We start from the raw sequence: 15,647 nt of genomic DNA on the forward strand, positions 1-15,647 counted from the left end.
TCAACCAATAAATCAATGAATCAATCAAATCAATAATTTGCTTACGGGGAAAGCCAGACAGTCTGGTTTGCATTTTAACGGGGGTGCTGAAAGCAGAACGATCTGTCCGTACTGGTGACGAGTAGAATACGCTAGATCACATATCTTTCAGCTCAATGAATTACATATTGTTCCCATACTTGTTTAAAATGGGCAAGATTTACCTATAGCCTAATTATCACCGCCATATCAGCTGTTTGCTGGCTTTATTTAATCGCACACAATTCAAACCCGTATCAAACCAACAACTCCCTCTAAACATATAATGCGGCATTTATATTTTAGGGAAATAACACACACACACACACAAAAAAGATTTAGGGTACATTTTTAAGTATAGTAGCAAGCTAAGTTTTATTTTTCTCTCCCCACAGCTCTGCTTCCGCGCAATGAAACCACGCATGTGTTCATCTGTGCTGCAGCAACGTGCATCAATTCCTCTTTGACCCCAGAGTTAATCTGCATTCAGATTTAGATTGACGCTCCAATATATTTCTCAGTTGCTGGATTTTAGGCTATTCCGTTGCTGCTGTATTTATGTAGTTGTTACTGTTATTTCTTAGTCGGGGAAGCTTGATTAGATTCAATCGGTTTTGTGGCCGTTTTGTTCAACACCGCAGAGGGTGTACATTTTCCGAACCGAACGCTAACACAAACCGTTTATCCTATGCTTATGTGCGTGATGTACCACAGTGAGGATAGACAGTAGTCCATATGCAATAAAGACGGAAAGAAGATGGTGATCATTGCTCCTCCAAATTTAGCATCTAAATGCTCGAAAGCGATGGCGAAGCCTTCCTTCTCTCTAAAGCTATTTCTTTGGGTGTTTTTACTGGCTAATCTTCCTACAAGGTAAGGAGAAAATATACCAGGCTTTTATTAAAATGCCGTCGACACATACATGTGTGGCCGGGCAAATATTTTGTTTTTGGATACTAGAATGAGAGTCCGGCCCAGTTATTTCAATCTTATGTTTTCCTCAGATCTTCCCCTTATGCTTTCTATCAGACAGGATAAAACCCTGCCGTTTATTAGGGTGGCTTGTTACAGAACCAGGGCTCGTTTAGTTACATGTCAAGGAATGTATTTCGCACATTGTTGGCACTTTGCATGGGTGGTATTGGCTCCATCAGGGGAATAACTGTAATGCTTAATGTGATTCCCATAGATATAGTCGTGTTTTGGGGAGGTTAGAATAAAAAGCAGTGGTCAGGTAAGGATTTCCATTATTTGCACGGGTTTATTCGCTGTATAAGGAATATTATAATGGTGCTGTAGGCTACTGGGCAAAACTATTCAGATGTGAACAATATTTAAAGCTAATGTCTTGAAAATAGATGTATACCATACCATATCATTCTGTTGAAGTGTTGTCAACATAAATCATTATGTTTATGTACTGTATAAATGGCATGTGTGAAGATGTAGCCTATTGATGCATGAACCTTATATATTACAAGATCCAAAACGTCCCCATTCCCAGAATGTTTTTAAGGTGATGCATGTAGAACTTCAATGAAACCCACCGGTCTCATATGTACCGCCCCCTTAGCCATTATAATCATGATTCAAAAGTAATTGTTGATTCCTGTATCTAAATCCCGACTTTTCAAAATGGTAGACTTTTATATTTACATAGAAGCAGTGCAATAAAGGCAACAATAGAGAGACTATCTCTGGTTCACTGCTAACTCCACAATCTGTAGAAAGAAAATGCTCAATTGACTTGTCATGAAAAGGCACCCATTGCACCAAGAAAATATGAACACTTGAGAAGGAAGCGGATGGTTTAAGGGCTCACATCGCTTCTGTCTTGTGTGCTGCCTGAGGGTGAAAAATGGAGGGTGATAGATCAGTCTTCATTCAATCACCATCGTAGAAAATGCAGCCATGGAGTCTCTGGCCTAGATCAAAATGTCTGCACTGTGTGTGCTATTGTGTTCACACATATGCCAGCCTTTAACATGATTCAAACCTAATTTAAAAGGATTCTGTTCTCAAGAATTCAGTAGTCAAGGCTTTTCATATGCATCTGGGACCACGTAAATAAGAGCGATGAAATGTAATGAGCTCACCTTGACTGCAGCTCATGGTTATCAGAGAAAGGCAACATAAGGGTGCATCCTAGGTAGTGATAACACGTAAGCCCCTGTGAAAGAGCAACACTGTATAGGCTGTCATGGCTAGGTACAACATAAGGCTTGAACTGTCCTAACAACTGGCCAAGGGATTTTATGTTGACACATTGAGGGATATATTTGTTATTACAATTGTATTACTATCTATTTGAATATGGTATTAATTGTATAGTAATAACATACTCATCCAACTTTCACTCCAACTACTTGGTTTACAGTACACTGGGCCATGCTCCACGGCCACCCATAGGGCACCCAGGGGAAACACATGCCTTCTGATGTAGCTAATCCCCAAGGAGTATCTGTAAACCCAGGAAGTGCCAAAGCCTTGCCAGCAGGAAGTAGTGCAACAATGAGAGATTACCTGTAGTCTGGTGGGCCTCCCTTCGACCCCAACCCACCTGGGCAGCTTGTGTTGTGATGTCTCTGCTTCCAAAAGACCAATAGAGCATCACAGGTTAGGTGATCTGCGTTGAGTGGATTATCACAATATGAATAGCTAATAATCCATGTGCAGACAGTGCTGGATTAAGGTGGGCCCTAGGTCGGGGCCATACAAAACAATGGGAATAGGTGTATTAAGCTTTATCACATTGGTGTGCCTTATCAAAGGGCATGTGTAGTGCTTGATCCATATTGCAACCATTTCAGGCAATCATACTTACAACTTGTGGTGGATGGTCAAGTCAGCGCTTTGCAAGTCAGATCTCAATTATAATTTCTGACAACATTGCATGCAACTCGGTATAGGTGGATGACACTACTGTCAAACAGTTTACCTATAGCAGACTCACCATACTCAACATACCTGTATTGTTAATTTGTCTCTCTCAGTGTGTCCTCTCTTTCTTCTCACTTGATATACTCAACAAATGTTGTCAAAGAAGCAAACATACACAACTACAGTATAGCATATGGAGGACAATCATCAATGGCCTATGCTCATTATAGGAGCCAAGGGATTAAATCAAGTAACTCACTGTTTAGCATGCCAGAAACAAGGCCCATGTTGCCCATTGGGTTAAACTGTCCATGACTATAGACTATGTTGTGATTACACAAGCAATACACTACATGGCCAAAAGTATGTGGAAACCCCTTCAAATGATTGGAATGAGATGTTCGACAAGCAGGTGTCCACATACTTTTTGGCATGTAATGTATGTCAGACAAACTGCATCTACTGTATAACCCCTCAGGATGTCTATTACTGTGACCTACAGGTGTCTCGTGTGTCTACCGGCCTTCAATCAAGTGACTTTTATGGAAAGAACTTTGGATACGGGCCGCTGGGCCTATTCTTAATCCTAAACAGCAAGTTTATTTCCAAAGAGCACAGGGAATAAGCCTACTGTAGTGGGTGACCTGGTGATAATACAACTTTTTCACAAGTATTTATATCACCTGCTTCCTTAAATTCCCACCTGCATGCCGCTCAGTATGTCTAGAATTTCAGTAGGTCTCTGTACTCCCATTTTACAATTGAACTGCTCTGTTTTAATAATGGATTTCGGGTTTTAACTGGTATCATTTGCCATCCCTCGCTAGTTGTAAAGAAACAGTACACCCTCTTTCCATCACAAACCTCTGTGTACTGTAGGCCTATGGGTCCTTTTTTCTTATCTGAACTGTTGGCTGCTGAGGGAGGACGGGTCATAATAATGTCTGGAACGGCGTGATTGGAATGGCATCAAACACATAGAAACCATGTGTTTGATTATATGATACAATTCCACGGATTCCGCTCCAGTCATTACCATGAGCCCGTCCTCCCCAATTAAGGTGCCACCAATCTCCTGTGGTTAATACAAATGAAATCAACAGTCTTGTGCCTCTCAAATTAGCCTTATCTGTCTTAAGATCTATTTAATAATTGATGGAAAACAATGTATTGCGCCTCTTAAAATACTTTGGGATTTTGACAATGAGGCGCTTTATCTACTTCCCCAGATTCAGATGAACTTGTGGATACCATTTTTATGTCTGCTTGCAGTTTGAAAGGAGGTTGCTAACTAGTGCTAGCACAATTGCTAACTAGCATGCTAGCAGATACCCATAGACTTCCAGTCATTGCACTAACGCTAGTTAACATTGGCTTGCAAAACTTCCTTCGTACTGGACGCAGAGACATGAAAATGATATCTACGACTTCATCTGACTCCAGGAAAGTAGATAAATGGCCCAAATCCCAAAGTATCCCGTTAAACAATCATAATGTTTCTAATCTGTCTGATCCCATTTAGTTCGGCTTAACTGGGTACACAAATAGAGCTGCTGCCAGAGGTGAGCTAATTAGGGAGTACCAGGTCACCACAGGTCAGGTGATCTGTCACTAATAACTCTGTGTCCTCAGGACAGAGGCCATTTTATAAAATGTCAGCTAAACTGCAATCTTACCCTCCAAGAAATGAACAAACAGAGGCATTTTCATCTTGTTCCACCATGGATAGATCCTAGTACCTTCTCTATGGCGATAACAAGCAAAATGGTGCGAGGACTACGTTAAGGCAGTCAGTGTTAGCTACCGTAATGAGTCTTCATTTGGTGTAGTGATTGTAAGAATGGTGCTCAGTGATGTGTCTTGTGTGTGGCTGGATAGGAGGAGAGTTGGGATGGGCTTTGCCTCATTAGCCACAGACACAAACCCAGGAAATTATAGCTTACGGAAACGTGACATGATTACTATCAATAGACAAGCAGTGATTTTCCCACCTGATAACATTATGCTCAAATATATATTTTTAAAGTTAACATCAAATCATCCCAGAATTGTTTGTAGTATTTTAAACGATATTGAAGTAACTGATTTGGCGGTCTGTACAGTATACTTGTCACGTCCTGACCAGTAAAAGGGGTTATTTGTTATTGTAGTTTGGTCAGGGCGTGGCAGGGGGTGTTTGTTTTGTGTGTTTCGGGGTTTTTGGTTTATGTTCTAGGTTATCTATTTCTGTGTCTTTCAAATTTTTCTATTTCTATGTTAGTTTTGTCAATGACCTCCAATTAGAGGCAGCTGGTTGTCGTTGTCTCTAATTGGAGGCCATATTTAAGTGTGTTCATTTTTCACTTGTGTTTGTGGATGGTTGTTTCCAGTATAGTCTGTGCACCTTATTGGACTGTTTTCGTCGTTTGTTTTGTTTAAGTGTTTTTCCTTTAATAAATAAGAAGATGGGAACTTTACCCGCTGCATTTTGGTCCACTCCTTATGATGCCCGTGACAGAACCACCCACCAAAAGAGGACCAAGCAGCGGAAGAAGGAGCAGCAGGATAAATATTTGGAGTCGTGGACATGGGAGGAAATATTAGATGGAAAGGGACCTTGAAGGCAGGCTGGGGAGTACCGGCGACCGAAGGAGGAATTGGAAGAGCAAAGGCAGAACGACGGAGGTATGAGGCATTATATAGTGTATCCAATGTATCCTGTTCCTGCTCCTCGCACTAGCCCTGTGGTGCGTGTTACTGTTCTGGCGCCTCCAAAGCCAGCCCCACGCATCAGGCCTCGAGTGCGCCTGCCCAGTCCAGTACATCCTGTTCCTGCTCCTCGCACTAGCCCTGCGGGTTACTAGTCTGGTGCCTCCTAAGCCAGCCCCACGCATCAGGCCTTCAGTGCGCAGTCCCAGTCCAGAGCTTCCGGCGACAGTTCCCAGTTCAGAGCTTCCGGCGACAGTTCCCCGTCCAGAGCTTCCGGCGACAGTTCCCCGTCCAGAGCTTCCGGCGACAGTTCCCCGTCCAGAGCTTCCGGCGATGTCCTACAGTCCGGAGCCGGCAGAGACGGCCCACAGTCCGGAGCCGGCAGAGACGGCCCACAGTCCGGAGCCCTGCAGAGACGGCCCACAGTCCGGAGCCCTGCAGAGACGGCCCACAGTCCGGAGCCCTGCAGAGACGCACCTCAGCCCGGAGCCCTGCAGAGACGCACCTCAGCCCGGAGCCCTGCAGAGACGCACCTCAGCCCGGAGCCCTGCAGAGACGCACCTCAGCCCGGAGCCCTGCAGAGACGCACCTCAGCCCGGAGCCCTACAGAGACGCACCTCAGCCCGTGGTCTCCAGCGACGCACCTCAGCCCGAGGTCTCCAGCGACGCACCTCAGCCCGAGGTCTCCAGCAACGCACCTCAGCCCGAGGTCTCCAGCGACGCTCCTCAGCCCGAGGTCTCCAGCGACGCTCCTCAGCCCAGAGCCTTCAGCAGTGGTCTACAGCCCTGAGCCTTCAGCGGGGGTGGGCAGGTTAGAATGGGGACTAAGGCCGGAGCAAGAGCCACCTTCGTAGTTGGAGGATGGGGGGTTGGGGGGGTGTAGCATGGGAGCCGTCGTTGATGGTGGCCAGCCTCCCTTCCCTCCCTTTAAGTTTGGGGTTATTTTTTGTGGGGTTTTTGTTTTCAGGTGCATTCGGGGTCTGCACCTTTGGGGGGGGGGTACTGTCACATCCTGACCAGTAAAAGGGGTTATTTGTTATTGTAGTTTGGTCAGGGCGTGGCAGGGGGTGTTTGTTTTGTGTGTTTCGGGGTTTTTGGTTTATGTTCTAGGTTATCTATTTCTGTGTGTTCTAGTTTTTCTATTTCTATGTTAGTTTTGTCAATGACCTCCAATTAGAGGCAGCTGGTTGTTGTTGTCTCTAATTGGAGGCCATATTTAGTTGTGTTTGTTTTCACTTGTGGTTGTTCCTAGTATAGTCTGTGCACCTTACTGGACTGTTTTCGTCGTTTGTTTTGTTTAAGGTTTTTTTTCCTTCAATAAATAAGACGATGATCAATATACCCGCTGCATTTTGGTCCACTCCTTACGATGCCCTTGACAATACTGGTATTTGGATATCGATGCTTCCGAGTGCTGCAGCAGTTGAAGGCACTGCATCACAGTGCAAGAGGTGTCACTATAGTACCTGGTTTAAATCCAGGCTGTGTCACATCTGGCCGTGATCGGGAGTCCAATAGGGCGGCGCACAATTGGCCCAGCGTCGTCCGGGTTTGGTCAGAGTAGGCCGGCATTGTAAATAAGAATTTGTTCTTAACTGACTTGCCTAGTTAAATAAAAAATACATGTTTTATGAATCATTGGTGTTGATGATAAGAATTCAATTAGAGAGCATATTTAACAGAACTACTTTAAGGAGTGTTTTCAAATACATTCTAGTTGTTTTTCTGAAGACAATTGAATTGTCTTTCATCTGGTACGTGAGGAAAGTGTCAATTAAAAGAAAATCCATCTGATAGCAGTTTTCACATGATGCAACTGCGATAAAGGCCAATTTAAACCTTTCAGTATAGGAAACAGTCCTCTTGTGGTTAGCTAGGCCCTGCAGCATGTTCTCAATGGGGGTAGCTACAATAACATTACTGTACTCCAGTGGACTCCAGTGTCACATTCTAAGTTGGACATTTTTATGGGCCTCCCGTTACCAAATTAGCCACTGATACTTTAGATCTGTCTGGGGGACATACACAGATTTCTCTTTCATCCAGCCGTCTCTGGAGGATTTCCGTTGACAACTGGGTTCTGCTAAAAAGTAGGAACAGCACCTGAATGCTATTGGCTCAATCGACTCTGCAGTAGATTAGAACCAAAGACCTAGTATGTTTAACTATTTCAATCTTCATTGTAGTTCTATTATTAGAACAGAGGGGACTGCTGAACAATTAATCAAATGGCCACCCGGACTTTACACTGCTGCTACTCGCTGTTTATTATCTATGCATAGTCACTTTTTTTTCTTTTTTACTTTAGTTTATTTAGTAAATATTTTCTTAACTCTATTTTCTTAACTGCATTGTTGGTTAAGGGCTTGTAAGTAAGCATTTCACGGTAAGGTCTACACCTGTTGTATTTGGCGCATGTGACAAATAAAATTCGATTTGATTCGACATCAGGTCCATTTACAATGTCCAAGATAGGCCAAAAGATCCAAGCTGTCCTGAATCCCTCTATAAAGTCTTAATGTGTTGGTGGTGTCACCATATTTAAATATAAAGCATGTAATGCTGCCTGAGGAAGCCTGGCAGTGAAAACACAATGTCCTGCACCATGCCTAAGTGCATGAAAACAATTCTTCCTCTGAAGCCTCTCTCTGCTCAATGGACTTCCAGTAGCTGGCTGTTCTCAAGGTTTTTCTATATATACAGTATCCCTCGGATTCCATGGTTACTGAGTTGGGTAAAGCTCTTGGTACAGTAAGTTCTGACACAATGGAAATCCTTCATATTCCATCTATCGTGCCATTGGCGGTAACAACTTCCCAGAGCCCTGAATCTGTGTTTGTTAGTCTAATCACACACTTCGTGACAGTGTGTTGCCGTTAGCACTTCTAGATAAGACTCATCTGTGGTGCACTCCAAAGCACCATCATAGGTATATTCACACCTCCAGCCTCAGTATCCCAGCCCCATTGCAAAACACTTTTATTCAATGTGTAATTCAGTTAACTGGCACTTGGCTGAGTGAAGAACATTTTCATTAGGATTTTTGAGACATTGTAATGCATTGAGACATTTTACAGAGGTGAGCCAACTCCCAAGACTAAGTCTTCTGCTAGAGCACTGAAAAGAGAGCAGAGAACCAAGGAATCTCAAAGAAAAAAAATCTCACAAATGGAACAACAGAACCACTGTTTGTACCTTGCATTTCTTCAGTGTGTTATGAAAGGGCCTGAGTAACCAGAACATTCTCTCCCCATGTTTCTCTCCTGACTGTGTTTTTGGTGACTTTACAGACATTTTACAGAAGTGAGCCAACTCACAAGACGGATCCTTCTGTTCGAGCACTGAAAAGAGAGCAGAGAACAATCATTCTATTACAAAATCTCACACAAAGGAACAATGTCAGGTCCACTGTTCGTACCTTGCATTTCTTCAGCGTTCTGAAAGGGCCTGGGTAACAGTCTTTCTCTCCTAACTGGGATTTAGTTTTTGAAGACTATGCTACTATTCATTGCCGTTATCCTCAGTTCCAGCTGCACTGTGGGGCTGGTGTCAGTTTGTGAGGACTTTCATTTAGGGTATCACATAGAGATCAGTGGCAACCAGCAGGAGTTCTGCCCTTTTATCCCGTTTCTGGCTTGTCCTTTGATTTCAACCAGCGGGCAGTGCCATTTCAAAGAATGGAACCTAAACGCGTAGCAAGCTTAGCCTAGTATGATGTAGTGGTCTTTTCTGTGCTGTTGTTGTGGATCGTTGCTTTACATATTGACAGCATAACAAGATTCTCTCTCTTTTCATTTTACCTTGCTGTTTATAGTGCTGATGGAAAAATCATTGCTTCATATTTCCTCTGTTCCCCTTTTCTCTTCCCAGCTCCCTCCAGACGGAAAATGACGATGATGTGACAAACAAAACGTGGGTGTTGACTCCCAAAGTGTACGAGAGCGATGTCACCAACATCCTAAACAGCCTACTAGATGGCTACGATAACAAACTGCGACCAGATATAGGAGGTAGGTGTCATACCACTGCACATTGATTGGCTGCTGCTGCTATGGCCGCCCTCCCCAAAGATCAATCTCCATTTGCATCAACACCTTCGTCACTGCTGCCATAGGCCCGCCCCAGTATGACTTGTGTAAAGGTTGGCGCAACAGAAACAACATTCTAGCATTATTATGCAGACGCAGTGTGAGCTATGAAACCTGGACGGCTGGTTATCCATCATGGGCCTATTAGCCTCGTCTGTCCCTGCACTGCTGTTGGCCAAGTATAGAGCCAGTGAAGTAGCTTTCTCTCCCTTCACTTGGGCTGGCAGCTGGGGTCAGCTCCCATGTTCAGACAGAAAATGCATACAGCTACAATAGATTTACCGAGGCAGCCGCCACCATCTTACCATCAAACATGATCTGATGTTGCACCCTGTCATCTCCCAGACTGCCAGAGTTACACAGTGGGTATAATTAGCTAACAACTACCAAGAGTGCCCCGTTTTTTCTCCAACATGCACTGAACACTGGGATTTGGATTCATTGCAGATTGTGGACAGTTCTTTTCAAGTCCATTGTGCAGCTCATTCAATTGTAATGCTGCTGCAGTCTATGTATAGCAAAATAGCTAACAAGAGAGATATGTGGGGAATGACATTTGAATTTCCTCGCGTTATGATATCACAAGGACACAGGCTGCAATGTTGTTATCTGCTAAAAAGGAAATGTGTGCGTCATGGCATGCAGGTATAGACAAGGTATAATATAAAGCCAACCTGGAGCCAAAGGAAATGAGGACGTCCAAACGGCAGTTTGCTGCATTTGTTGTTTGGCTATAGGTTTTACACACCATTGCACCTTTGATGAGTATTCCCATGATGAATGTAGCAGTTTGTTTATATGACTGCGTTAATGTTATCATCCTCAAAAGTGGTGTGGCAATTCAGAAAGCCAAGCTATGTTTTTATTTAATTTGTATACGGTCATATTTATTGTGTTTTTCAAATAAATCTATTTACCAGCTGGCAATTGGAACTAAATCTGGCTTCAAGTTTTAGTTTTTATCATGCTATGTTTTTGACACCGATTATGCAGTCGAAACTCACTAAATGGGGCCAGTTTATGTCCACTCACTATATAATCTCTAGTAACATGCCTTTTATGGTGAGAGAGTTTGTGATTGGAGATAAACTAGAAGCCGTGTCTGTGTTGTGTCAAAGCCTTTACCACATCAATATCGTGGAAAAGCAGAGATCGTCTCAGGCTCAGGACAGATGTAGGATCCTAAAATTATTTTCTCTTACAAAAACATATATTAAACCCTACAAAAATGTCCACATAATAATTAACATTTCCTGTCATTTTCCTGCTGTAGCAAACTGGCTCGCTATTAAGAGCCTACATCTGTACTGTATCATGCAGTAAGCTCCAGTACCATGGTGAACTTTGGAGAGAGAGAGAGAGAGAGAGAGAGAGAGAGAGAGAGAGAGAGAGAGAGAGAGAGAGAGAGAGAGAGAGAGAGAGAGAGAGAGAGAGAGAGAGAGAGAGAGAGAGAGAGAGAGAGAGAATTTAGTGCAGGGTAGTAAAATATGTTTTCAGCACCATGGACAGCTCCATGGTGCCGTCATTTTACACTCGGACACACTAACTGCTATAGTAGTACAAGCTATTTAGCCCTGACATAAGATAGACATGAATAATACCTAAACACAGAATATCGAATGTGCATCATAACACTTGTTTTTTCTTCTTTCAGTAAAGCCAACCGTGATTCAAACTGACATGTTTGTCAACAGTATTGGCCCAGTGAATGCTATCAATATGGTGAGTATATAGAGAGAGTCCCCTCTCAAATTACAATCTGCTGCTACTGTTTAGTATCTATCCTGTTGCCTAGTCACTTTATCCCTACCTATATTTACATATCTACCCCAATTACCTCGTAACCCTGAACATCGACTCGGTACATGTACCCCGTGTATATAGCCAAGCTATGGCTATATACACGGGGAAACTACAGGGCTTTTGTTGTGAAGACCTATAGGGTGGATGAGTTAAGGCTGTTTGTGCAGTACTTTATATAGACAAGTTATCGTTACTCATTGTGTGTTTATTCCTTCTGTTATTATTGTTCTATTATTTATCAAATCATTTTTTGATTTTAAATGTTTTGTATTGTTGGGAAGGGCCCGTAAGTAAGCATTCCACTGTTAGTCTACACCTGTTGTTTACCAAGCATGTGGCAAATACAGTTGGATTTAATTGATGTGATGTCTATCAGTAGCCGCCAATCATTGCACTTTTTCAGACATATTTTATTTACGTCATGGTCTGTTCATGTACATGCCAAGTTTGTTTTAAAAATAGATAGATACATTGAAAGCCGTAATGTTGATGAATTGCATTAAGTAATGAATGCCATAATTGTGTTGCTTTCATGTCATGTCATGGATTGTTGCATAAATCTAACTTAAGATACCTTGCACAAGGTAATATCATAGCTTTTGTTTCATTGCCTTGGCTATGGTTGTTGGAAAGACATCCAGAATTCTATGGAGTAGGCCTATACAAACTTGATGGAATAAGCTACTCCAAGATGGTTGTTGCTATTTGTAGACAGTACAGGAGTTACTGTAAGCTGGGCTGTAAAAATAGGGCAGGGTGTGTAGGGTGAGATAAGTGGACTGCATTGCTTAGAGAGCCTGCAACCACTGTGTCCCATTGTACTCCAGTTAAAATCCATGCTGAGGTTCCAATTCCATTGTAATTCAGCACAACAATCTCATCTCCACCATGGGCAAGCGCCAAGCCACAGAGAAAATCTTAACACAAGCATGGCTCTGTTACTGTCATCGTGGAGTTTAAAGACAGTCACTCGTTTGATCTTCTTGTTCTTAATCACCTTCATCCTCCATAGCAACCAGCTCACATTTCTTAGTGTTTATGTGTGTGTGTTTGCATGTGTGCATTGTGTGTCTGTTTGTGTGTGAGTGTACCTTTGTGTGTACGTGCATGTCAAGACCATATTGATTGCCGTACATTCAGATGTAATCAGTGCTGGGTACGTTCACATGAAATCACGTCATGGCTGTTGTTGAGGATTGTGGTGAGGATGCTAGCTTTTCTAAAGAGAAGAGGATTATGGGTCAACTGATGATGCTGGAGTGTGTATCAAAGCATGAACGGTATAGAATGCAGGACTACTCACTTTGCCACAGCTTTTAGCAGCATCCATTTGGTGCAAGGCCTGCTTGGGTCGTAAGTTGAAATGTCCTGTTGAGAATAGCAAGATCCTGCTTTCTGGTCAGTAGTCATGGCGTTGGAGTTTAACCGGAAGCCGTTGCTATAACAACGTTTACAAATGCTTACCTGTGCATGCACAATTCCTATTCTGAACAGGAAGCAATCTAGCTACATTTATAATGGGAATCTGACTGGTAGCAGGAGGCTTACAGTATAGTATCCTCCAAACTGGTTTCAGTAGTGTCACAGGTGGCGTAGACCAAAACGCAGCGGGAAAATATATACTCATCTTCTTTTATTTAGGACAAAGAAGGAAAACGTATACAAAAACACAACGACGATTAACAGTCCTGTAAGGCATGAAGCTATACACGGAAACAATCTCCCACAAAATCCCATGACAAACACACTCCTAAATATAGGACCTTCAATCAGAGGCAACGATAGACAGCTGCCTCCAATTGAAGGCCCCAATCCCCATTACCAAAACATAGAAATACAAACACCTAGACAGAACATAGAAATAAACTAACATAGCACAATAACCAAAACCCTGGACTAATAAATCAAATACCCCTCTACATACACACATACACAAACACACCCTAAACCACATAAAACAAATAATCCCTGCCACGTCCTGACCAAACTACAAGAACAAATAACCCCTTTACTAGTCAGGACGTGACAAGTAGACTATGGCTATGGAGGTAAAAGAGATACTAGGTAAGTATAAGTCTACGGGATGTTTGCAAATATGGCCAAAACTGCATGTTTTAAAACTCCAGTTTTGGGCTTGATGTGTCAATGTACAGTATAGTTCATGTACACCAATAAAATATTCATTGAATGATTGTTTTACCTTATTTAACCACGGAATCCCTAGTTTGACATAGGTTTTAGACCACCAGAGTTATGAGGTTTTAGGCAGACTTTTTTCTCAACATACGGGTTATATGGAATCTGGTGACGTACTGTCGGCTTGTGTTCCCATGACCTAGGCAAGCCCCTGGCCATTTGAATAACAGCCAGCCATAAGCACTTGAAACAGTGCAATGTGCATTCTCTCATTCCTACGAGACAGACAGCCTACAGTAGTTGACCCGCTAGCTAGTTAGTAGTAAACACACATCTTCTCAAGAACAAAACATGTCACCCGAACAGGTAATGTCGCTACAGTGCATTCGAAAAGTTTTCAGACCCCTTGACTTGTTCCCCCCCCCAAAATACGTTACAGCCTTATTCTAAAATTGATTAAATATTTTTTTCCCTCATCAATCTACACACAATACCCCCAAAACAGGTTATTAATTATTTTTGCAAATGTATAAAAAAAATATATACAGTACCAGTCAAAAGTTTGGACACCTACTCATTCAAGTGTTTTTATTTTATTTGTACTATTTTCTACATTGTAGAATTATAGTGAAGACATCAACAGTATGAAATAACACATATGGAATCATGTAGTAAACAAAAAAGTGTTAAACAAATCAAAATATATTTTAGATTCTTTAAAGTAGCGACCCTTTGCCTTGATGACAGCTTTGCACACTTGGCATTCTCTCAACCAGCTTCACATGGAATGTTTTTTCAACAGTCTTGAAGGAGTTCCCACATATGCTGAGCACTTGTTGGCTGCTTTTCCTTCACTCTGCGGTCCAACTCATCCCAAACATTCTCAGTAGGGTTCAGGTTGGGGGATTGTGGAGGCCAGGTCATCTGATGCAGCACTCCATCACTCTCCTTCTTGGTCAAATAGCTCTTACACAGCCTGGAGTTGTGTTGGGTCATTGTCTTGTTGAAAAAGAAATGATAGTCCCACTCAGCGCAAACTGATGCCAGGCGGCCAGCTCTAGGAATAGTCTTGGGGGTTCCAAACTTCTTCCATTTAAGAATGATGGAGGCCACTCTGTTCTTGGAACTTCAATGCTGCGAAAATGTTTTGGTACCCTTCCCCAGATCTCTGCCTCTACACAATCCTGTCTCAGGACTCTAAGGGCAGTTCCTTTGACCTCATGGCTTGGTTTTTGCTTTGACCTGCACTGTCAACTGTGGGACCTTATATAGACAGGTGTGTGCCTTTCCAAATCATGTCCAATCAATTGAATTTACCACAGGTGGACTCCAATCAAGTTGTAGAAACATCTCAAGGATGATCAATGGAAACAGGATGCACCTGAGCTAAATGTTGAGTCTTGTAGCAAAGCATCTGAATACTTATGTAAATAAGCTATTCCGTTTATTTTTTTGTTTTTTTAAATAAATTTGCAACAATTAAAAAAAATCTGTTTTCACCTTGTCATTACGGGTTATTGTGTGTAGATTGATGAGGAAAAACTATTATTTAATCCATTTTAGAATACGACTGTAACGTAAACATTTTTGTAAAAAGTCAAGGCGTCTGAATACTTTCCCAATGACCTGTATATAGTCTATGCATAATATGTCTTTATTAAAGGTCGCTGGTTCGAATCCCGAGCCGACTAGGTTACAATTCTGTCATTGTGCCCTTGAGCAAGGCACTCAATCTTAGTTACTCCTGTATGTCGCTCTGGATAAGCGTGTCTGCTAAATGACTTAAATGTTAAATGTAAATGATTATACTTGTTGTTGTTTTTTACTGTGAAAGCCCATTATCTCAGAGACTTAGATCAGACTGGGGTGGAATGGGATGGACCCCTCTACTGTGTTGAGAAACAAAGGTGGGATAGGCAGTATATTTCAGCTCCCGCTTGGAAGGCCCAAATTAAAAGGCCAAGAGTGCCATGTCATTGAATTTGGGCTGTCCGTTTAAAAATCACAATAACAGCCAATTGAATTGGCATAAAT

General features: G+C 42.4%; 1 protein-coding gene across 5 annotated transcripts in view; it reads left to right on the forward strand.

The window, feature by feature from the left end:
* Positions 1-443: 443 nt before the first annotated feature.
* Positions 444-15,647, forward strand: part of LOC106603848 (gamma-aminobutyric acid receptor subunit gamma-2) — a 75,796-nt gene continuing 60,592 nt past the window's right edge. For all 5 annotated transcript variants that reach the window (XM_014198039.2, XM_014198040.2, XM_014198041.2 and 2 more), the window contains exons 1-3: positions 444-891; positions 9,457-9,596; positions 11,329-11,396. In XM_014198039.2, the coding sequence (XP_014053514.1) occupies positions 776-891; positions 9,457-9,596; positions 11,329-11,396 (324 nt within the window). In that variant the 5' untranslated portion in view covers positions 444-775. The remainder of the gene's footprint in view (positions 892-9,456; positions 9,597-11,328; positions 11,397-15,647) is intronic.

Source organism: Salmo salar, chromosome ssa04 (genome assembly GCF_905237065.1).
Source record: "Salmo salar chromosome ssa04, Ssal_v3.1, whole genome shotgun sequence".
Taxonomy (NCBI): domain Eukaryota; kingdom Metazoa; phylum Chordata; class Actinopteri; order Salmoniformes; family Salmonidae; genus Salmo; species Salmo salar.